Below are 23,564 nucleotides of genomic sequence, written 5' to 3' on the forward strand. Positions count from 1 at the left end.
GACCAAGCAAAATAAACATTCACATTCTAATGGTGGAAGTATGAACTTGGTAAAATTTCTTCAGAAGGCAATTTGGCAATGTAAATACTTAGAAAAGACAAATCCCCCAAAACCTACTCCTGGAAATTAATCTTTCAAACAGTAACATTATATAATATACACACAGATATATGGATAAGAATTTTAAAAATATTTGCAGTAATGCCAATGGGGCGTTGCGGCATTACTACAGCCTGCAGCACGCCAGGATTCTCTGTCCTTCCCGATCTCCCGGAGTTTGCTCAAATTCATGTCCTTTGAGTCAGGCAAGGGTGTAAGAAAACAATTTTAAACACGAGTTCTTTAAAATCACCATACATTATCCCTCTTCAGTCAGCTTCCTGCAACCTGGGCCATAACTCAGCCAGCAGGGGATGTAACATGCATGCATCTTCGTCCTCTGAGCCACCATCCTTCTGAGTCACACACTCAATCCAAAGTGGACTGGCACAGTTCAATTACTGGCACCAAGAGAAAACTCTGGTGTCCCTGGGTGGTTCTGTTCTGTCTGCAGAGCTGCCTCCTCTTCTCCAGTGACTGTGAAACCTGTGTTCTTCAAATTCATCCTTCATCTTATAGCATCAACCAACGCCTTTATGTGCTGGTATGTGATCAATGCTGGTATGTTTCTTTACTAATCCTTCTTCATGAATAAGCCTCCGCACTGATTCTTAACTCCTAGAAACATTTAACCTGAACATTCTTAAGAAAGAACTTCAGAAGTGCTTCTACATAATTTCTTTTGATGAGTGTGTATCTTTTAAGATTGTTTAGAGCAATTTTTCTAAAACAGATGGACTTTTATAAAGATTTAAAAAGCTAAAACAAAAATGACTTATCTAACATAGCATGCTGTGGTTCATGGCGTCACAAAGAGTCAGACACGACTGAGCGACTGAACTGAACTGAACATAGTAACTAAACCAGTGCTTCTGGATCTTAAATTCACTTACAATTCACTTGAGATTCATTAAAATGCAGACTGTGGTTACTATCCTGGGATGAGAATTGACAAGGCTAACAAGAGTCCAGGCAATGTCCAGGCTATAGCTCCTCTGCCCAAACTTTGAGTAGCAAGTGACCATAATCATCTTTAATGGAAAAGGTGAAATATACATACTTTAGAGAATTCCAAACTAATACTATTTTACGATAACTTTAAATTCAGTTACTGTTATTGACACCTACTCTGCTTTCCACGTTCTTTCGGCCCTAGGAACCTGGAGTATTTGCAACAAGTATTCTTACACACAATCACACACAATATTCTTTATTCAAATGTTGAGGAGAAACCTATACAAAACACTGCAAATAGCTGCTTCTCCAATATGGAGTCCCCACAACACATGCTTATGAATTGTGGTGCTGGAGAAGACTCCTGAGAGTCCACTGGACAGCAAGGAGATCAAACCAGTCAATCCTAAAGGTAATCAACCCTGAATATTGACTGGGAGGACTGATGCTGAAGCTGCAATACTTTGGCCACCTGATGTGAAGAGCCAACTCACTGGAAAAGATCCAGATGCTGGGAAAGACTAAGGGCAGCAGGAGAAGGGGGTGACAATGGATGAGATGGTTGGATGGCACCATCGATTTGATAAGACATGAGTTTGAGCAAACTCCAAGAGATAGTGAAGGACAGGCAAGACTGATGTGCTGCAGTGCATGGGGTTGCAGAGTCAGACATGACTGACTGACCATTCAGGTATAACATAAATCAAATCCCTTAAGATTATAGTGGAAGTGACCAACAGATTCAAAGGATTAGATCTGACAGACAGAGTGCCTGAAAAACTATGGACAGAGGTTTGTACCACTGTATAGGAGGCAGTGACCAAAACCATCCCAAAGAAAAAGAAATGCAAGAAGGCAAAATGGTTGCCTGAGGAGGGCTTACAAATAGCTAACAAAGGGGGAGAAGTGAAAGGCAAAGGAGAAAGGAAAAGATATACCTAACTGAATGTAAAATTCCAGAGAATAGCAAAGAGAGATAAGAAAGCCCTAATATGCAATGTTAATAAACAATGCAAAGAAATATTAGAGAAAGACAACAAAATGGGAAAGACTAGAGATCTCACAAAGAAAATCAGAGAAACCAAGGGAACATTTCATGCAAAGATGGGCACAATAAAGGACAGAAACAGTAAAAGGACCTAACAGAAGCAGAAGAAATTAAGAAGAGGTGGCAAGAATACACAGAAGAACTGTACAAAAAAGGTCTAAATGGCCCAGATAACCACGATGGTGTGGGTCACTCACCTAGAATCAGACATCTGGAGTGTGAATTCAAGTGGGCCTTAGGAAGCATTACCACGAACAAAGCTGGTAGAGGTGATGCAATTCCAGTTGAGCTATCTCAGACCTAGATGATGATGCTGTGAAAGGGCTGCACTCAACATGCCAGCAAATTCGGAAAACTAAGCAGTGGTCACAGGACTGGAAAAGGTCAGTTTTCACGCCAACCCTAAAGGAAAGCAATGCCAAAGATGTTCAAACTACCATAAAACTGTGCCCATTTAACATGCTACCAAGGTAATGCTCAAAATTCTTCAAGCCTGGCTTCAGTAGTATGTGAATTGAGAACATTCAGATGTTCAAGCTGGACTTAGAAAGGGCAGAAGAACCAGGGATCAAATTACCAACATCCACTGGATCACAAACAAGCAAGAGAATTTCAGAAAAACATCTACTTCTGCTTCATTGACTACGCTAAAGCTTTTGACTGTGTGGATCACAATAAATTGGAAAATTCTTAAGAGAGATGGGCATACCAGACCACCTTACTTGCCTCGTGAGAAACCTGTATGAAGGTCAAGAAGCAACAAGAACCAGACAAGGGACAATGGACTGGTGCAAAATTGGGAAAGGAGAAGGTCAAAGCTGTATACTGATACCTTGCTTATTTAACTTATAACTTGGCCTCCTGATGTGAAGAGCCTACTCACTGGAAAAGACCCTGATGCTGGGAAAGACTGAGGGCAAGAGAAGGGGATGACAGAGGATGAGATGGTTGGGTGGCACCACCGATTCAATGGATGGGAGCTTGAGCAAACTCTGGAAGATAGTCAAGGACAGGAAAGCCTGGTGTACGGGGTCACAGAGTCGGATAAAACTTAGCAACTGAACAACACATAAAAGCAGGTCAGGCAGCACAGTGGTAAAGAATCTGCCTGCCAATCAAGAGACAAGGTCCAATCCCTGGGTCAGGAAGATCCCGTGGAGAAGGTAATGGCAACCTACTCCAGTATTCTTGCCTGGAAAATTTCAGACAGAGGAGCCTGGTGGGCTATGGTCCATGGAGTCACCACCACTAAGCTTCTGAACACTCGCAGAACACATAAACTCCTCTCCCTCCCGTTTCAATTCAGGCTTAGTCCTCAGCCTTACATTCTATTCCTTCAAGGCTGACACTCCTTTATCAGTCTGTCGTACACAGGAATGAGATCTCTCCTACTCTCCAGAGCCCTTTTCCCTGCCCTTGATTTGCAGGTATCACCCTTGCCCCATTAGTTGCTCCAAGGAACCGGGGTGGAGTGATTCTGAATCTCTGCTGTGACAGCCGGGTTTAAAGCTCAGTCCTGCAGCTTAAATTCCTTCCGCCAAGTAAACCACCACCTAGCCTGTTTCGTCTGGTAAAATAGTCATTCCTACATATAAGGTTATGAGGGTAACAGGAAATGCTTAAAAAATATTCAGCAACGTGGTGCCAAATTAATATAGATTAAATGGAAGACACTGCAACACTGACATACAGCATTCAGCACAATTTTTCACCTGAGAAATCCTCAACCATTACTTAAAAAGTCAAAACTTCTCTGCATTTAAAAAGATAGCTCTGAATAAGAGAAACTGAAAATAGTGGCCACAATATTAAACTATATGGTGGTGGTGTTACCTGTACTTTCAATCTACAAAATACAACAGTTTATGCTCAACCTAACAGCTATTATTATGAAATGTCCAATTCCAATTTCCAAAGCTAATTATTCTCTAAACATATATTCCAAATGGCTGACGGGAATCATGTTTTACCATTTGGAAGAGATTTCTCTTTAAAGCTGGGGAACTGGCATCTAAATTACCTGCTCACTGAATGCCGGTTAATGCAGAATTTAAGACTGAAACACAGGAAACTTGACTCTGGGTCAGTACCTTTCAATCCTCAAGCTCAGTTTTAAAAGTTAGCATATGACTTTAAAAGAAAAAAAAGAATTTGAATCTTTCTTCACCTACTAAGACTAAACTATAGTCTCCCTCTAGACGGAGGGGAGGGGTGGGGACAGTAGTGGTAGTGGAGTGAAATTACTGATTTAGAGGAAAATAAACTTTCTTCTGGGTTTTGATGATTAATGAAAGTAATTTAAACAACAAAAATGTACAGGATTGGGACACAAAAAATAATGGTGACTACTACCAGGAAATAAGATTAGAGGTATGAAGAACCAAAGATAGTTTACTACATGCCTTTTAAATTTCAATAGGTAGTAGAGAAACTAAAATCTAATTACAAAAACCACAGTCTTAAAAATCAAGCTAGAACAGTATGAATTTCAAGAAAAAATGTCATCCTTTGAGGATGGGGAATCAGTATTGGAAATTCAGTAATAAATATGTGCTTTTAAAAAACAGATGCTTTGTAATTTAAAAAGCAAAGAGAAAGTGACAAAAGTTGCTATTAATGTACAACTAATGGAACAAAGAAAGTTAAGGTTGGAAGTATATGTATCATGTGCTTGGCAGGAACAAATGTGCATGACAAAAGGAAAAAAATGTTATCCTTCAGTGTTCCAGATGTCCTGTTATGTTCTGTGACCATCAAAGGAAAAAGGCTACTACTTTCAAATGATACATAAATTCAGGAGTCTTTATTTTGAAAAAATTCTTCCAACAATGTTTCACAATGAACAATAAATCAAATATATCTACCATATATTTGAAATGAAAATTGAAATCAATCTGTTTTTGCCTAATACCTAAGACCACCTCTTGCAATTAAGACTGGTCTTCATAAATCGTGTCATATTAAAACATCTTCCAAGACATGTTCTACTGATTAAAAGGGCCTCAGCTCTTTCTTTCAGATTTCTCAGTTATCTCACTCCCTATTCTTAGCCTTAAATGCTGATATTATTTCTCATAAACTATTCCAAAAACCAAGACTTGTCCTTGACTAAGGATAAACACAAATAAAGAAATTCTCGACTCTATAATCTTGTGAGGAATGAAAACTGGAACTTTCAGTTATTACCCAAGTCTTTTCTAAGGCAAAGGGAGTTAACTTTGGAGAAGTAATAAATAAAACATGTGGTTGTGCCAAAAGATTTTGCCAAATAAAATTCTATGTTCTCATCTCAAAAATAAGGTATATTCTAAGCTAATGTAGATAAGGAAAGGCGCAATACCAGCAAGTAGTAATAGAAAATAGTCCCAAACCTTGAACGTTTAGAAACTTCAAGGGTCATGGAAAAATTAAAATTAAGGTGCTAAATAGATGTGAACTTGCACAATCTTCAATGAACTAACTGAAGGCCTTCACAGTTCAATTAAAAAGTATGAGATTTTTCTAACATCTTATTTTAAGACAGTCATACTGAATCTGCAGTTGAGATTCAAAATTGAATGATGTCTATTTTATTGAGCTTAGGGTCAGGCAGATTCATGACAAACCTTCATATATGTATAAGGACATTCTCATTTTAACAATGTTTTTAAGTAGAAAAACTCTATAAACAAACATTCTTCAAAAGGGGCATCCATATAATGAAATCTTGGAGCTCCAAAGAGATAATGAATTAGAGCTGGATGTGTAATATGGAAAAATAACCAAGTTAAAGAAAATCAAATTATAAAACCATACATTTAAAACAACAGAGGACAGCAAGAGGCATATATATAGAAAGAAAGAAGTATATAAAATAAATGATAACATTTCTGAAAGACTATACAAAAACACAAGTAACTGTATTTCCCTGGGATGTGGGAGTAGAGTCACAGGAAGGAAACATACTTTTCCACTTTACACCCCTTTGTATATTGCATAATTTTTAAACATCATAAACATGTATATTTTGGTAACATATAAAAAACCCTTAAAGTCTTTAAAAAACCTGATTGCACCCACAGCATTCTATGAAACACTGGGTAACATTAATTCACAATCCTTTCCTGCCTTTTACTTAATGGTTATTTAGTCAAAATTAGAAGGCTTCTGGGTTGTTTGCTTTCTCTGTCCCTTAAGATTGAGGGAAAAAGGTGAGAATTCAAGTTTTAAATCTCACTGGTTAAACTGTAATTTGGATAATATCTATTGAAGATTCCAGAGAACCAATTAAGAAATTAACCAATGAACATCTGAATCACCAATTAAAATATTTTATCTAGGATAACTTTTCCTGGTTGCAAAAGCCTGAATCTTTAAACTCCATAGTCCTGTGAGTTCAACAACCACAGATTTCAAAAATATAGTTAAGTATGTTGAATTTTCCTCCATTGGCATAAAATAAGCAAAATACATAGAGGCTATCAAGTTTGAAAGGAAATACATTTTTGGCAAGAGTCTTCACCAGAAAATAGCATCATAAATTCAAATCCTACAGAACTGACTCCAAAATCAGAACAGTTAAGAGCTGGCATAAGAGCCCTTTTATGTCTACTCAGGATTTGACAATTCAAAGGCCTTAAAACGTTTTTGAATGTTTGAGGCTCAGAAAATTGAGAGTAGTAGGCTAGTGGCCACCTTGAGAGTACGAACACCCTTCAAACTACACAAAATTCAAGTTTTTAAAACACTGTGGTGGTCAAACAAAACACAACTGCAGAGAGAATTCAGAGTATATGCCATAAATGTGCAACCTCTACATTAGAACAATAATTGGACTTTTTAAACCAGGTTTTTCACAACACTTGGGTCTTTCCAGATTAAATACTTCAGTGCCCACTACACTTCTACAAGTAATTACTATGTTTAGTCGTTCAGTCGTGTCCAACTCTTTGTGACCCCATGGACTGTAGATGGCCAGGATCCTCTATCCACGGGATTCTCTAGGCAAGAATGCTGGAGTGGGTTGCCACACCCTTCTCCAAGGGATCTTCCCAACCCAGGGATCAAACCCAGGTCTCCCAAGTTGCGGGCAGATTGCAGATTCTTTACCGTCTGAGCCACCAGGGAAGCCCTAAGTAAACTAGTGTTCAAATGCTTACTGAATTAACAACACAAAAGGCTCTTCAAATACTACATACAATCACCTAATAACCAATAAATTTAATGAACTGGGTTGTGGAATTACCCATCAAGTGCCCTGCTGCAGCTGGCCTGCAAAGTGAGACTGGTGTGTCTAACTCCAAGTTTAATTCAATTAACATCAGACTGGTAACTGAAATCAGCCATGGTGAGAGTATTAATATCACATATATCAGTAAACACTACAGAAAGTGAAAGTGAAGTCGCTCAGTCATGTCCAACTCTTTGCGACCCCATGGACTGTAGCCCACCAGGCTCCTCTGTTCATGGGATTCTCCAGGCAAGAATACTGGAGTGGGCTGCCATTTCCTTCTCCAGGGAATCTTCCAAGAACAGGACACTTTTTCACGAGAGAAAAGCATTCACCAGCACAATATATGACCAGCACATCTTGGTCGTATATTCATTTGTTCAAATATACCACATAAAATTTTTAATGAATGACATGTTTTAAAATATACAAGGAAAAAGTTAACTAATGAATATAAACTCAATACAATAAGCTAATTTATAACACATTTTAGTAACAGCATCCTTTCAAAAGTAATTTTACTACTGTCTAGGGCAGAGACTTAATAGTTGGAATGTTTCACAAAATAGGAGTTATTGTGATACTTCAAATGTCTCTTTAGTTTAAAACCTGACCCACTATTTACCCCCATGAATTTACTTGTCAAGTTTAAATAAAACCCTACAGAATAAACTACTGATTTCAGCAAATTATGAATGGAATCGAAATTAAAAACAATTTTTATTAGGTATATAGGATATAGAAAGAGATTCTCTTAGAATTTCATATGATTTTTAAAAAATCTGCTTACACATAAATGTGAGAGCATCTTAATCCAACAATAAAATACTTGCTTCCCAGAGCAAAAGCCCTGTCATTAGCCTAATGCCTTGCTTCTTTCATCCTTAAAGTATGAGCCCACTTTAAGGACCACATGAGATTTTTCATACATGAAAAGCATTTAGCCAAGTTTCTGATATACTAAAAAGAGCTTAATAAACCACACTCTGTAATACCATCACCATTATTACTTTCAAGTCATATATTTAAAGAAATATATCTTTATAAGGTCCCAGAGAGATTAACTTTCTGATATAAATCTGAGACTGCAAGTGGAGGCCAAAGATAAGGTGAGTCATTCTGAATGTGAGTTTGGAGCAGGAGCACAAACATATGAACAAAGAGGCCCAAGAAGCAAGGCACAGGCCGGCCTGAGGACAGCAGCATGTCTTACTGTATGCCAACAGCAGCAGCAAGAGGTGACTATGTATCATAAACTACCTTTTACAAAGTCACTATGTCTTCAAAAGAATTTAAAAACATTCTGTTGAAATGAGAAACAACAAGTGTTTTTTTCTAAAAATGGACAAGGTATAAAAAAACCACTGGGGGAAAAACCCAGAGCAAATTTCCTTCTTAAGAAATAAACACATTCCTTTAACTGTAGCTGACATCTTGGAAGGTAATGATTTTTGTTACAGAAATCCTATTTTCATTCCCCCAATATATATATATACACATACATACACAAAGTTAAAATTCTTTGTTAACTATAAGCACAGGAGAGATAAGAAATTATTCTTCATTTTTGGATGTTCTTTAGCAAGGTGTAATTTTAAAATAGCTATCTGACAATCTCCCAAAAGAATACCACAATTTCAAAGTGGTCAGAAGAGTAAATAATTCCAAAATAAGTACTAACATCCAAGAGCCAGAACTTGGAATATTCCTTTTAAAAATGAGATATTCACCAATTTCATCATTACTGAAATACATTCAAATAAAAATCAAAGGAAGAAAATCCAGAAAACAACATTTTAAAAGTTTGCCATTTCAACTGAAATTAAAATTTTTCCCAACAAGCCAACAAAAACACTGAGAAGTTCAGGGAACAGTGTATTTACCCTACAACTAAACATCACTGTCACAGAAAATACAGATTTAAAGTGTTGTGCAGCGGTTCTCAAACCACTGTAGCCTGAGAAACACCCCAAGGGCTCCCCTAAAGCCCAAAGTCAAAACTATTTTCAGCATACTGAAATGCTGTCTGTTTCACTCGTGGTTTCACAAGTGCATGGTAGAGTTTCCCAGTGCCTACACACCATGTCACTTAAAAGAACTGCAATGTGAAAGTAGTATGAGAATCCCACTGCTTCTGCTCGGCCAGGTTTTTAAAGAGATGTGCAAAATGTAAAACAACGGTCTTCTGTTTGTGGAAAACAGTTATTTGCCATAAAAAATGGTATTTATGTTAATGTATAATGAGTTTATTATTGTTACATTTATATGAATAAATATGCTTTAAAAATATCTCAGTACTAATTTCTAATACAGCAAATACTGAGCAATACAAGCTATATAAAACAAAAGCTTTTTGGAGATCTTCAATAACTTAAAATTAATAGTCCTGAGGCCAAAATGTTTGGAAAGCAGCCAGTTAGTTATTCTCTTCATTTTACCAATTTATAGGAACTATATCAACGAGGATACATGTTGGGAGCTGGGGCAACTCAGAAGTAAAGCAAGCACTGATATGCTTCTTCAAATTTACAGAAAGAATTTTTCTGCGGAAGCAAGTGACTACCTGATCTCTATCTTCACAAAAACAAGAGTAAAATATACTTTTAACTAATCAATAAAGTTTGTCACCCTAAAAGAAAATTTTCTTTCCTGGGCAAACACAAAAGGAGAGAGGATGACTCAACCAGTAAGTCAGGAAAAACTGCGTCTTCACGTTGCTACCACTGAGTATTTTCTCCTCTTCACTGTTCAACACAGTTCTGATAGTACATATAAAACCAGAAGCAAATCTGAACATGAAAGTCTGAGGATTCAAATCCACATTAAAGTGGGATCACTTCTTACACTAAGCATTTTGATTTTATAGCATTCAAAGTCAACAAGAGTTTCCACTTAATTACAAACCTCAACATTTACCCAGAAAAAAAATGGTCTTTAAAATTATTTTAATAACAATTGTTTAATTTACTTATTTCTTAGATGGAAAGCCTGGTAGGTTAACTGGGTAATGGCCTTCAATGGTATAGCATAACTTGACACAAGAGTTGATTGAGACCCAATACAATCTGAAACATAGGAATTCAAAGACATCTCTTAAGTATTCCCTTCATGAGGGGGCTGGAAGGTGACTCCAAAAATTTGAAGAGATTTCAAGTATACACCAACACACACCCAGACCTTTGCAGCATTCATTTAATTCTAAGAGAAGAGGCATACTGCTCAGAAAAGGGGCAGAGACTTCCCAGTCTGATCAAAGTAGTTCAGACAACTATACATTCAGCCAGATAGGCACTGGACAGCAGTGCTTCAAGAAGTTTAAAACTCAACACAGATTTTACTATACTATGAAAACAACTCCTGTAGTCACCATTTGAAAAGGTATTCAGCACGAATAATGTTTGAGGAAACTGATGTTCACCTCTTTTAATACCAAAGCTTTAAAAACAATTTTAAGTATTGTAAGAAAACTTTTCAAATACGTATTACATATTTACATATGCAATTTCACCTTTTCTTGATGACACAGAGTCACAGTAATAGGCAGTTTTCAGAAGATGGTGTATATAGTGATGCCCTCTAAACTGGGCTGGCTGTCCCTATACTAACTAGTCTTAGACAGTGTATGCTTGCCATACATTCTGTCTCCTTAGTTTCAAGCCATAATTTCTGAACTGTTAATACGCCATGGTCTGGGAAATCTAATAAATCAAAATTTCACATAAAAACATAGCTCTAACATATGGAGTTTGTGACTTCTGTGGGCTGCTCAAAGGCATTAAAAAAAAAAAAAAAACTATTACAAGTTTTTCAGTTGTGTTCTGTTTTGATGAGATTGCCAGATTATCACTGGATGAATGAGGCATTATATAAATATTTAATCAAGTTCACTTGAATATTAACATAAAGATATAGCTAAACATTAGTATCACTGCCTTTTTAAACAAAGTAGTCTATAACTTTAAGGTAACACTGGGTTCCAGTTTCTTTCCACTAGAAATGAACATAAACAAATGTCCTATTAATATCAGTTTGTCCAAAAAAAAAAAAAACTGAGGTGCAATCATGTCACAGTTAATGCATGTCTGCTTCCAATACATTCAAAGACAATATTAAAAAAAAAAAAAAAATCAATAGTTAAAATAAGCCTTTTTGCAGTCTGAGAATTCAAGATACTTAAAAAAATTTGTAAATACACACACATGCAAATTCTTCATATATACAAATTTTCACAAAATTAAGAAGTTGCAAAGAAATTAGAAGAATTACAGTGAAATCTAACAAGCTACATTAAATGCTTTACCACTGACATATTCCTAAACATAGCAGTCATAGTAGTTTTAATAAATTTTCTACATGGCCTTTTTATAAAATTTGCTTTCAGACATAAAAGTTAGTCACTAGAAGTCTTCTGAAACTCTAATTTAAGAATTCAAGATGTTCTCAATTCACTACTGATATTTAAGGCCACTTTGGTAAAGGCATTGCAGCAAGAACACAAAACAATAGCATATTTTCTAGTATTTATTTTTTTTCACCTGCAAACTGTTGCAAAACATGATCAGCTTTATTATGCAGACAGGTATCCCTCTACATTTTTTAAAGAATTTAGGCATGTATAAACAGAAGAGCTCTTCAGAAAGCAAAAATTCAAGAATGACTAAAACCTTCCAATTTTGACTTTGTAACTTTCCAGTAGCAATGGTTAAAGTGATTTTAGGTCATTCATTCCCAGATATAAGACAGCACCTTAAAAGTGGCTGATCTATTTCCCCAGTAACATTTCTCACATAACAATGTGTTAAAGTTACAAATACTGATATGCACAAATAGCTAATTTCTAAGAAAAATATGTACAGTACTGCAGCATAATGAATGTGGTATCTGCAATAACTTAATATTAGCCAATTTTTAATATACATGATACCGCTACTTTTTTTTTTTTTTGCCAATTCACAGGTTAAAAGTTGTTACTGGAGCCCTCTGTTTTGCACATATTACCTGGTGTTTAATACACAATGCAGGCTTTTTAAAGACTTCTCTTGTGTTTAAAGCTAAGATCAGTGAAACAAGACAACAGTGCAAGAGGCGGAGAGATGTAATGTGACCATGTAAAAGTTCGTTCCAGTAAAGTGTCTATATAAGGCTATAAGAAAGGATTGGTTGATGAGCTTCCTGTTGGAAATTGTCCTGTTGGTGCACCAGTCTAAAGGAAAACATAAGACAAAATAAACAAACAGACAAGAGTGTGTGGGAAAATAATAATATTTTTAAATTAACAGTATTTAGATTAAGTATTATTAAGTGAAGTCGCTCAGTCATGTCTGACTCTTTGCAAACCCATGGACAAGAGTATTGGAGTGGGTTGCCATTTCCTTCTCCAATTTAGATTAAGGTTTTATAATTACTGGCAACCATATTTATTCATTCCTATTATTAAGGCAGGAGAAGGAGGCAACAAAGGATGGGATGGTTGCATGGCATCACCGACTCAATGCACAGGAGTTTGAGCAAACTCCGAGAGACCATGAAGGTCAGGAAGGCTGACCCACTTCATTCTGTGGGGTCATAAAGAGTTGGAACATGACTTAGTGACTGAACAACAATTACTGTTATTAGCAACATTAACACAGCTATAGGTTACCAGGCACTGTGTTGTGTCTTTTATATCCATTACTTCACATAATTCTGTTAACAGATTCCAAGAAGGGATTGGTCCTAAAAAATACATTTACAACTCAAACCAAATCTGACTCCAAGATTCCTTTTTCATCGTGGTACTAAATCGGCAGCCTCTCATAAAGCAGAATTTTGATAAGAAAGCATACAGGTTTCATGTCTACAATAGTTTACTGTCAATGTTTTGCTTTCCAGCTGATTAATGTGTTTTCTTAACTTAACAAAGGATTGTGCACAATGGCTGCCTCGATTTGTACAATCTTGCATTTGGGCGGAATCACATCCTGCTTTTCTCACTCTGAAAACAAAAACAACACAATGACTTACAAAGTGCTTAAAACTGCATCTCACTTACCATAAAAGGATTACTAGACACTCCAGCAGCTGCAACTTGACCAAAAGGGGTTACCACTGGCTTTGTTTGTCCAAATGCTGCAAAACCTGCACCTTGTTTAAAAAAAAAAAAAAAAACCCCAACAATTATAACCTATACCTTTGAGAGACAATCAAGGAGTTTCAGAAAAATCCCCACCAGAGCAACAATAATTTAAAAAATCAATGTTAACTTGTTGAGTCTCATGTTCTTCAAAGTAAGTTAGAAGTTTCAGTGGCATGTCTTAAAGAGCTTATTTCGACTCCCCAGAAGTGGTTAATTCCAGTCTGTCCCAGCTATGTAAATTGCTGACAAAGGATTTAATCAAAACATGAGTCTGTACTACTTAAGAGGGGCTGTGATCCAGGGATTTCAAACTTCAGCAAATGAATAGCCAAAAAGCAAACAAAAAAATCCACCCAAAACAAACAAAAAAGACAACAACAAAAACAGAAACAAAAACTGAAAACACTCTAGTGAATCTCCCTGAAAACAAGTAACAAACTCGAACTACAATACAGTTACCTTTAGTCTATGTCATCACCACCACCAACAAACAACAAAATATATACAATAAATGGGAAAAAATTAAACAGTTCTCCAATGCAAAGCAAACACTCTAGGTCTATAAAGTTTCCTTTTAAAAGCAAGAAGCATACTATAACACAGAACATACAAGAAAGATACTGGAGATCCTGAGAAAGAAGAGGTACTCTTTAGCCTCAGATTACTCCCAAATCTGTAATCTGGTCGCAAAAACTTACTAAATCACTCAATTTTCTGTGGCCTAACTCACCAAAGGTGTGAATATCTGTGTAATAAACACTCAGTAGATAACACTAGAGCATTCTTTAGATAAATCTTTTTGTCCAAACATAAATAAAGGATACCTGTGATGAACTTGGCACCAGCCAAATGTTAGCTCTTACCATTGGGCTGTTGAGAAAAAGCTGTCTGTTGAGGAAAAGCTGCTTGGGCTGGGAAGGCTGGCTGCTGAAAGCTGCCGCTAAAGCTGGTGGGAAGACTGTAGGGAGCGGGAGTCCCGAAGCCGGCAGGCATGCTCATGGATGCGGTGCCAAAGGTTGCCGCTGGTGGGAGAAGGAAAGGCTGATCACTCACAAATGAAAAGGGAGGTTGTCTATACTCATACTCAGCAATGTAAAATAGACATCATTTACCTTAAAAATAGAAAGATGTAGTTTAAATCCCAAAACTCCAACAAACTTAATAGCAAGTTTTAGTGCCATATTTTAATGTAAGCTGTAAAGCTATCATTTGAAATCATAAGTAAACCTCTCCAAGTAATTATATAAATTTGAGTCTAAATAGCAGTCTACTTTTAAAGTCCATCATCATGCAATTCACATTTATACTAGTATATACATTTTTAAGTTTTGCTTTGTTATACACAGTAAAATAGTCAAACATTTAATAATATCTAGTGAACTGTCTGCTATAATGTAGTATACGTATTCCTGGAAAAACCTCTGCAAAATAGTCCACTTAAAAATAAAACTTACAGGAGAAATAGGGTCTGCAGCAGGCCACTCAAAACCTATGCAGCTTTGTAACCATAGTCAAAAAATGGATGGGGGATAATCCTAATAAAAACATTAACATAATTAAACTATATGGACTCCCATTCTTTTTTTGAAAAGTATAAATAAACGAAGATTTCTTTGCATAAGGGGTGTAAGGACCAATGGGTTATAGAAACTGGGACAAAGTTCACAAAAACTGAACAGAAAGTGAAATAGGCATTCTTAAAAGAGGCAAAGAATGTAGGGATTAATGACACTGTACCCAATAACTACCATGGCCTGCCATATCTAGTCACCAAAACGTCATGGAATGAAGCATTCATTCACAGGTTGGGGAAATCTGTGTGTGAACTACAGTTATATATATATATGTATATATACATATATACACACACACACACACACACACACACACACACATATGGTATGCTGCCATCACCCCCCACTTACAAATGACTTATGAATTCACATTATTATTATATTACTCATATAAAAACACACATAGTAGCAGAACAATATATTACTTTTTGCTAATGATTCAAAACAGAACCTTTCAACTACATGTTCTAGGAAAGAAGAGCCAACAATGTTGCTTTTACTACAGAACACTAGCAATTACACAGTAAAGCATTTTCAGCATTATGTTATCAAACAACATAATTCATTGCATTTTCTGATTCTAAGAAAAAAAATTACCAACTTGAATGCTGACTTAAGGCACTGAAATTAATGCTACACATGCTATATAGAATTATCTTTTATTAAAAAATTAAACATCTGTTATGGATGTTGCTCAAAGTAATTCTCATAATCCTAATATTTGTAACAGTGCAATTCTCCTCAGTGAACCTAATTAGATCGTAAAATTTTAAGCATTACTTTTTATTATTCATAAGAAAAAGGAAACTAAGCCACTGGGAAGCAAGTGAATTAAAGAATAATAAGCACACTGCAAGGGACACAGAAGGGTTTCAGAACAGACAACAATACACTGACATAACTTTGACATATCACTTTTTAAGAAAGCAGTATAAAGCAAAAGTTGGCTACAGTTAAGCAAAGCCAAACTCCATGGAATAATGTGGTAAAATGGTTTGGTACATAGAAAAGGTGTGTCACTCAAAGTACTATGAATTCAAACTTAAGAAAAATAATCAAAAAAGCTATTAACATTCTAATGTGACCATGGAGGTAAGCAATATGCTTTTCAATATTAAAACATAAATTACCACAGAAGATTTTCATGTAACTTTAAAATATAAGTTATTCCCAATGCCACACATCCATGCCCACTCCATTTTAAAACATGGAAAAAACTTAACTTCACATGCAGGGATCCAGAACACTAGCAGAAGCTTCCACAAGCAGGTAGACAAATTGCCACACAAACCTAGGTATTAGCTGTGGCCACCTACCAAAATGAGCGTGAGGAAACACTTGAGAATGCATTGCTCCAGAAAGGCCTTATGGAAAGCCATAAAGAGACCAGTGTCAATTAAATTAGGAGTAACTATTGTCAAAATAAAAGTAAATCTGTTTCATTAAAAAATTCTAAAATTAGAATACACTTACAAAGGAGATAGCATAAGAATACATAATAAAAACGCACCCAGAGTCCTTACCTCAACTATATTCATGATACTAGTATTTACACTATTTGAAACAAAGAGATTAGAATAATACCAGAAAAACAAATATCAAACAAAGAAACATTTACGAAATCCAGCTTTTAAATAAACACTAACATTTTTTTTTCACGTGAAGATGCAACAATATACATAAAATGATTTTCTAGGCCTCACCAGTTACACCCAAAAATGCTATTCATAGAATCATCTAAAATGATCTAGCATCTACCTTTTAGCATTTAAAAGTCAAATCTCAGAGAAAGCACCTGAATAATGTTTGTTTTATTTTCAACTCCATACCTTAACTAGAAACTAGTAAAGATAACTCAAGTGAACAAATTACTCAGGGAATATTAGTCAGTGGACTCCATTAAAAAGGTGAGCAGCACTTCAGTTTAAAATATGATGGCTAAAAAGAGAGAGAAAAGAGAAATTCATCCCGTGCAGATCTTAACCTGCATGACTGAGGTCAGACAGGTTATATGTAAAGAAAAGTACCCAAGAGAAATCAAATTTAGGTTAAGTACTAGAACCACTGTTTAAATTATCCAGAGTGGGACTGTTTCTAAAAATACATGTCCATGCATTTTAAAGAAGCATACTTAACTAACTAAATTTGGGGGAACAACAACAACTGAGATATGAAAGTCGTTTTGAGTCTTGGTTCTGTTGTTTTCTAATTATAGGACACCGCAACTTCTTTAAGCCTGTTTCCTCATTTGCAAACAAGGGATGGAGAGGCAGGTACAGTAGTACCTAATTTACAAAGCTGCTGTGATTAAAAGTACTACAGAGTAAATATTCAATGAATCTGTTATTATTTCTTGCTAACTTAAAAGATGCTGTTTACAGGTTGTTATAAATTCAACAAAAGGTTGACTGAGGTGGAAGGGTTCTATGATAAACAAGCTCAGTCACTTTATGTTTATATCCATTCTTAGAGCATGTTACAAGCTCTGAGAAATCGTGCATTAATAATACTGGCTCAATTTTGTGTTACTAACTCAGCACTTCCCATATGCTTTTGGGCACAGAACCCCTTCCCACAAAGCACTGTGATAATATCACCTCAGGAGACATGTTCTACATAATACACCTTGGTAAACCTGACTTTTAGTCAACACTGATTGTTAACTGGTAGTAATTGCAATACTCAATCTGTAACAATGATGCCTAGTCCTGGGCTGCTATCAAAATATTTTAGACTTGTTTTTAACAAGCTTTTTGATATATAATTCATATATCATACAATTTGTCAACTTAAAGGGTAAAATTCAGTGTTTTGTCCTTTTTTAAAAACACATTCACCGGGTGTACAACCATCATCACAATTTAATTTTAGAACATTTTCACACAGCCGCCCCCCCCTCCCCCCCACTAAAAGAAATTCCACACCAATCAGCTCTCCAATTTGCCCCATCTCCTTTCTGTCTCTATAGGTTTGTCCATTCTGGACAGGTTATAAATAGAATCACACATTATATGACATTTTGTGACCAGCATCCTTTATTTTCCCTGCTGTTTTCTAGGTTCATCCACGCTGTACCATATATCAGTACATCAAAAAAAACTCCACTGTACAGCTATACACATTTGCTTTATCCATTCATCAGTGGATGGGCACCTGGGATGTTTCCGTGTTCAGTTGTGTCCGACTCTTTTGAGACTCCAAGAACTGGAGCCTGCTAGGCTTCTCTGTCCATGGGATTTCCCAGACAAGAATATTGGAGTGGGTTGCCATTTCCAATTCCAGGGGATCTTCCAGAACCAGGGATCAAATCCTCGTCTCCTGTACCGCAGGCGGATTATCACTAAGCTACCTCAGCTGAGCCAAGACTGTTTCCACCTTTGACTACTAGGAATAACGCTGCTGTAAATATTTGTATACAAGTTCTTGTATGGATATATATTTCATTTCCTTTCCTATAAGTGAAATGAGTGGAACCGGTGGAAATAGTGCTGATTTAGAAACTCTCTGGGGCTAATACTAGTCATTGGTTAATCAGGCAAATCCACCTAATTGGTCTCCACCTAAGTAATAAAATGACGATGCTTGGCTGGATGCTACCATGATTCTTTTGGTTCTACATTTCTACAAGTTTATTTCTTTGTTGGGGGGAGGGGGGGACTTTAAAAATCATTCATTTATCTAGTAAATGAATATCAGAAAATAAAGGGTACTCATTCAGGGGCAAAGGAGAGATTTAAATCGAGTTTTAAGAGAAATCTCCTAATAATTGAAAACTATAAAATTATATTAACTTTATGAATTAAAGGGTTCAAGGACTCTAGAAAAACAGAATGCTAAATATTACAGAATCCTAAAAAAAAAAAAAAAAAAAAAAGTCTTAGGCCACATTGGCCAATCTTTTGAAGGTTTCTATGTAACGTGGTAAAAGGTGGCCCAAAAGCTATTAAACACAGGAAAAAAATTATTATTAAAATGTGCATTTTAAGAATGAAATGTATCAGCAAATCTTTCTAAATAGTTTGCAGAGAAATATTATTCAATACCTCTTTTAAAAGCTACCTCAAATGGAATTTAACAATGCTAATATATTTGAGAACAACAACAAAACCTATTTCCTAAAGAATACTAAGTTTGATGATATAAAACACTGGAAGTACTTAAGCATAGTGTATTTGTCAAAGTGTTGTTTATATTTCAGCTTCAATAAAAACATATTACATAGGTAACATTTACTTTGACTTAGTCAATTCAATAAGATGATCAATGTGATAAATCAAAATGGTTTACAACAGAAAAGATATTTTACCTTGAAATAAAACTTTGTGGACATAATAGATTCACCTTTCAATAAATTTTGCCTAGACTAATATTAAAACTACTTCATATTATTTTGTAAAGTAATCAGCCTCCAACTAATAAAAATAAATGGGAAAAAAAACTACTTCATATTATCTGAACAAGCTTTTTGAGATATAATTTTTACACTTTACTTCGTACACTTTACATTATTTCACGTCTTATATAGAACCTTAACTTAAAGGACTTTTGTACTCTAAATAACGGCAGGGGTGCTCTTAATAACAGAACCAGTCTGGAGGTACAATCACAAAAGAAAAATAACAGGAATGATTTACTGAGTATATGGGCTTCCCAAGTAGCACTAGTGGTAAAGACCCTGCCCGCCAATGCAAGAGATGTAAGAAACACGGCTTCAATTCCTGGGTTGGGAAGATCCCTTGGAAGAGGCCATGACAACTATAATATTCTTCCCTGGAGAATTCCATTGACAGAGGAGCCTGGCAGGCTACAGTCCACAGGGTCAAAAAGAGTCAGACACAATTGAGCGACTAAACACACACAGACAGACAAACAGACACACACACACACACACACACACACACACCCCAACAAGCGACTAAACACACATACACACACACGCCAGCGATATACAATAATGCAAAGACGATGCAAAGTGATCTGCATCATCTAATTCTCACAATATCCCTGACAGAAGTTCACATTCTACAGAAAAAGACAATAAAGTTCAGAGGAGTTAGATCAACATGACCTTGGTCAAGGTATAAAATGTTTCCATCCTTCAGTTGTCAAATGGGGTTATAAAAATAGATACAGACATTTCAACAGTTATTATTATTACTGCAAATAAGTATTTTCCTATCACTTTTCCTCCATTCATTAAAAAAATAATATACAGAAAGCATTTTTAGGATTACCTAGTAAGTAAATACTAAACCAGGATTTGAACACAAATCTGGCTGTATCCAAAACATACGCACTTAACTTCCCTGAGCCTCAGTCATCTCAGCTGTCAAAGAGTGATTAAAACATTTGATGAAGAGTTAAGAGGACTAAATGAGACAATGTACAAAACCCCATGTCATGAGACATTTTAAAAATTCATTTAAAAAGTCAAAATAATATGCTCAGAAACAGAAATACCATACACATCATCAGTAATGAATAGTATATTTTTTCCAAAACACAACAGCAATCTGAAATAATCACTGATTATGTTTAAGCATACTGTATTTATATGTATTTGAATGAAAATTAATCATTAAATTATGTGCAAAATTCAAATACTTATACAACATGTATTCCATGAGATAGCAACAGATTATGAATGAAGACATTACATGAAAATGGAAGTTATGGTTCAAACTTCCAATATTACAGTTCTCAACCTTGCCAATGACAAAAAGATGTGCTAGTTAATTCTTAATGGTGCAAATTTATTGTGATGTTATAAGCACCTTACTCTCTCAAAATATCACATCAACATATGCTATAAGTCAAGTTTAAGGCTTTAGTTCTAAAGTTATCTAAACCTAAAACCCGACAAATTCAGCTTAATGGGCACTGGGTCATACTACATGCACCTGCTAACACTCCAAGGTACTGACAAATAACTCTGGTGTTCAGGGTAATAAGACAAAAATCAAAGAGGCAAAATATAAGAAATATGTAGCTAGCTTACAATATGAATCAAAAAGAAAAAATAGGGGGAGGGGTAAAGAGGATTTTTTTAAAAAGTATAAAAGAAAATATTCAAATTATTATATCCCAAATTAAACCAGTTTCAACAACCCCCGAAAAATGTTAACAACCCTAAAAGAGATATGCACTGGAAAAAGACCTCATTATCAACATCTCATGTATCAGTAATACAATCCATCCAGTCCTTGCAATCCCAAGCAAAGGGAAAAAACTGACACATTTTTTCATGAGTTATAATCAATAATTGTGAAATCTGATCAACAAATTAAGTCAGAATTATAATGTTCAAGTACTATCTCTGTCATGAACCAGCAATGTGGAGTTAAGGCTTTAACTCTCATTTCTATGCTTGATTCCACACCTTAAAAGTGAAAGCTTTCAGTGGTGGGTGCTAGGTAACTTCCATGGTCCATTTTCAACTATTAGGTTCTAGGATTCTATAAACTTTCAGCTAGCATATGTTCTCATGGACGAAACTAATCCACTTCACAGTCACTTCAGTAAGAAAGGAACCTTATTTTCTAATGTTCTTCACATAGTGTCTTTGCAGTATATACCTTTCCCAAAGTTTACTGTTCTGTAATTTACATTTCTTACCTGTCGCTCCTCTGGCATTGGTCTGAAATGGATTTGTAGAAGATGCCACAGAAGGACCAGCAGCAGCAACAAATGGATTTGTGGAAGGTGTAGCTTTAAAAAATTATAAGATACACTATAAAATCCTAATGCATTTGTATTCAATTATTTAAAGTATTTGTTCATATATTTATGAAGACAGAAAATTAGAGCTTTCTGATAATAAACTGGTGCTTTGATCGTCTTCTGGTATCCCTAAGAAAATGCAATACTATATATATATATGTATGTTTGGACTCCATTTAAAAACTAATATATACCAGAAACACATACCTCCAAATGGAGCAGGCACACTTGAAGATGCAGGCTGTGTCTGTGCAGAAGCACCCACTGGCACTGTTCCAAAAACATTACTGAAAACAAGTATTAAAAGAATTCATATTTTGAGAGGGGAAAAAAGCAAAGGTAATCTAACAACAGGGTTGCCATAAAATATGGAAACAAATAATATTGAACATATCATGTATCACGTCAGCTCTCAAACTTTTAAGTTTTAGAATTCATTTACATTCTTAAAAAATGAGAACCCTGAAGTTTCAAGATGCTACATCTACCAATAGACAGTACATCAACTAAATCAGAAATTTAATCTGAAAATAACAATAAAGCCATTCATATCTGATACTTTCACAAATCTCTTTAATGGTTGGCTTAATAGATGATCAATCTGTTGTAATACGTTATTTAGCTTGGTGCATATGACGAAAAAACTGGCCTCACGTGGCATCACAGTTGAACAAAACAGGAGAATTTTAACACCTTTTCCAGATAACTATGTATATCTTGCTTGATATCATTGCAAAAACAACAGTTACAGTTTCCTAAAGGTTAGCCGCAATATGGTCCAACTCTCATATCTGTACAAGAGGAGCAGGGAAGGACAGAGGATGAGATGGTTGGATAGCATCATCAATTCAATGGACATGAGTTTGAGCAAACTCCTGGATATGGTAAAGGACAGGGAAGCCTGGCACGCTGCAGTTCATGTGGTTTCCAAGTTGGACACAACTTTGCGAATCAACAGCAGCTGTGGTATGGAATCTGAAACCATATCAATGAACTTTGATGCACTCTCTTAAAGTAACATCCAGTAGTCTATCTTACACTTTAAATGAATCTTTTATTACTTTTGTATCATTTGGAAAATACTTGATGCCAATCTTCAAAATGTCAACATATTTCCTTATGCAAAATAAAAAAACAGCCATTAATATCACCATCCATCTCATCAGAAAAGCAATAGGAAGCTTAATTTTAAGCTCATGATGGCTAATAAATTTTCCAAAATTCTACTTAGTTGCTTGAGAGTATGTATTTTAGCCATTATTTTCCCTAAAGTGACAGACTTAAAATTTCATTTTTGAGAAAATATCTAACAAATATCCAAATCTGAATAACCAGTTTGTGTAGCAATCATACTTTCAACAAAAAATGGTGTTCCATAAAACAAGTAGCTGGTTCATTCCACAACTCAAAAAACCACACAAGTTGATTTTCCTCAAGATAGCTTTATACTTCAGTATATGGCAGAACTACCTGATACATACCATACTTCAATACACAGAAAATTAAGACATATTTAAGGGTCTAGACTTAATAAAATTAAATTCCTTTACACTGCTTCATCAAGCATATTCATAATAAAAACTGAATCAAAAATATTCCTAAATAAAACTGAATGTGTGGTAGCAAGGAATGCCTCTTAGATGACTGCCTGTACGGCCTGGCACTGGAGCCATTCAATGCGAAGTCACCACCAAGTCTTACCTATTACGAGTTTCTATACCATCAATACAAATGTCAACTAATGAAAACACAAACGACCACTCAGAATTATTATGAATTTAGTTTTAACCTGACAGACCTTTCAAATGGGTCTCAGGTACTTCAAATATTCCATGTATTATACTC

General features: G+C 35.5%; 1 protein-coding gene across 4 annotated transcripts in view; it reads right to left on the reverse strand.

The window, feature by feature from the left end:
• Nucleotides 1-11,818: 11,818 nt before the first annotated feature.
• The window catches only part of AGFG1 (ArfGAP with FG repeats 1), a 75,397-nt gene continuing 63,651 nt past the window's right edge, over nucleotides 11,819-23,564 (reverse strand). For 3 of the 4 annotated variants that reach the window (XM_061148592.1, XM_061148591.1, XM_061148593.1), the window contains 5 exons: nucleotides 21,927-22,006; nucleotides 21,615-21,707; nucleotides 14,289-14,447; nucleotides 13,342-13,433; nucleotides 11,819-12,513 (listed from right to left, as the gene is read on the reverse strand). In XM_061148592.1, coding sequence (XP_061004575.1) covers nucleotides 12,454-12,513; nucleotides 13,342-13,433; nucleotides 14,289-14,447; nucleotides 21,615-21,707; nucleotides 21,927-22,006 — 484 coding nt within the window. In that variant the 3' untranslated portion in view covers nucleotides 11,819-12,453. The remainder of the gene's footprint in view (nucleotides 12,514-13,341; nucleotides 13,434-14,288; nucleotides 14,448-21,614; nucleotides 21,708-21,926; nucleotides 22,007-23,564) is intronic. The other variant, XM_061148594.1, reaches the window with a different exon arrangement.

The sequence above is a fragment of the Dama dama genome, chromosome 8 (genome assembly GCF_033118175.1).
Source record: "Dama dama isolate Ldn47 chromosome 8, ASM3311817v1, whole genome shotgun sequence".
NCBI lineage: Eukaryota > Metazoa > Chordata > Mammalia > Artiodactyla > Cervidae > Dama > Dama dama.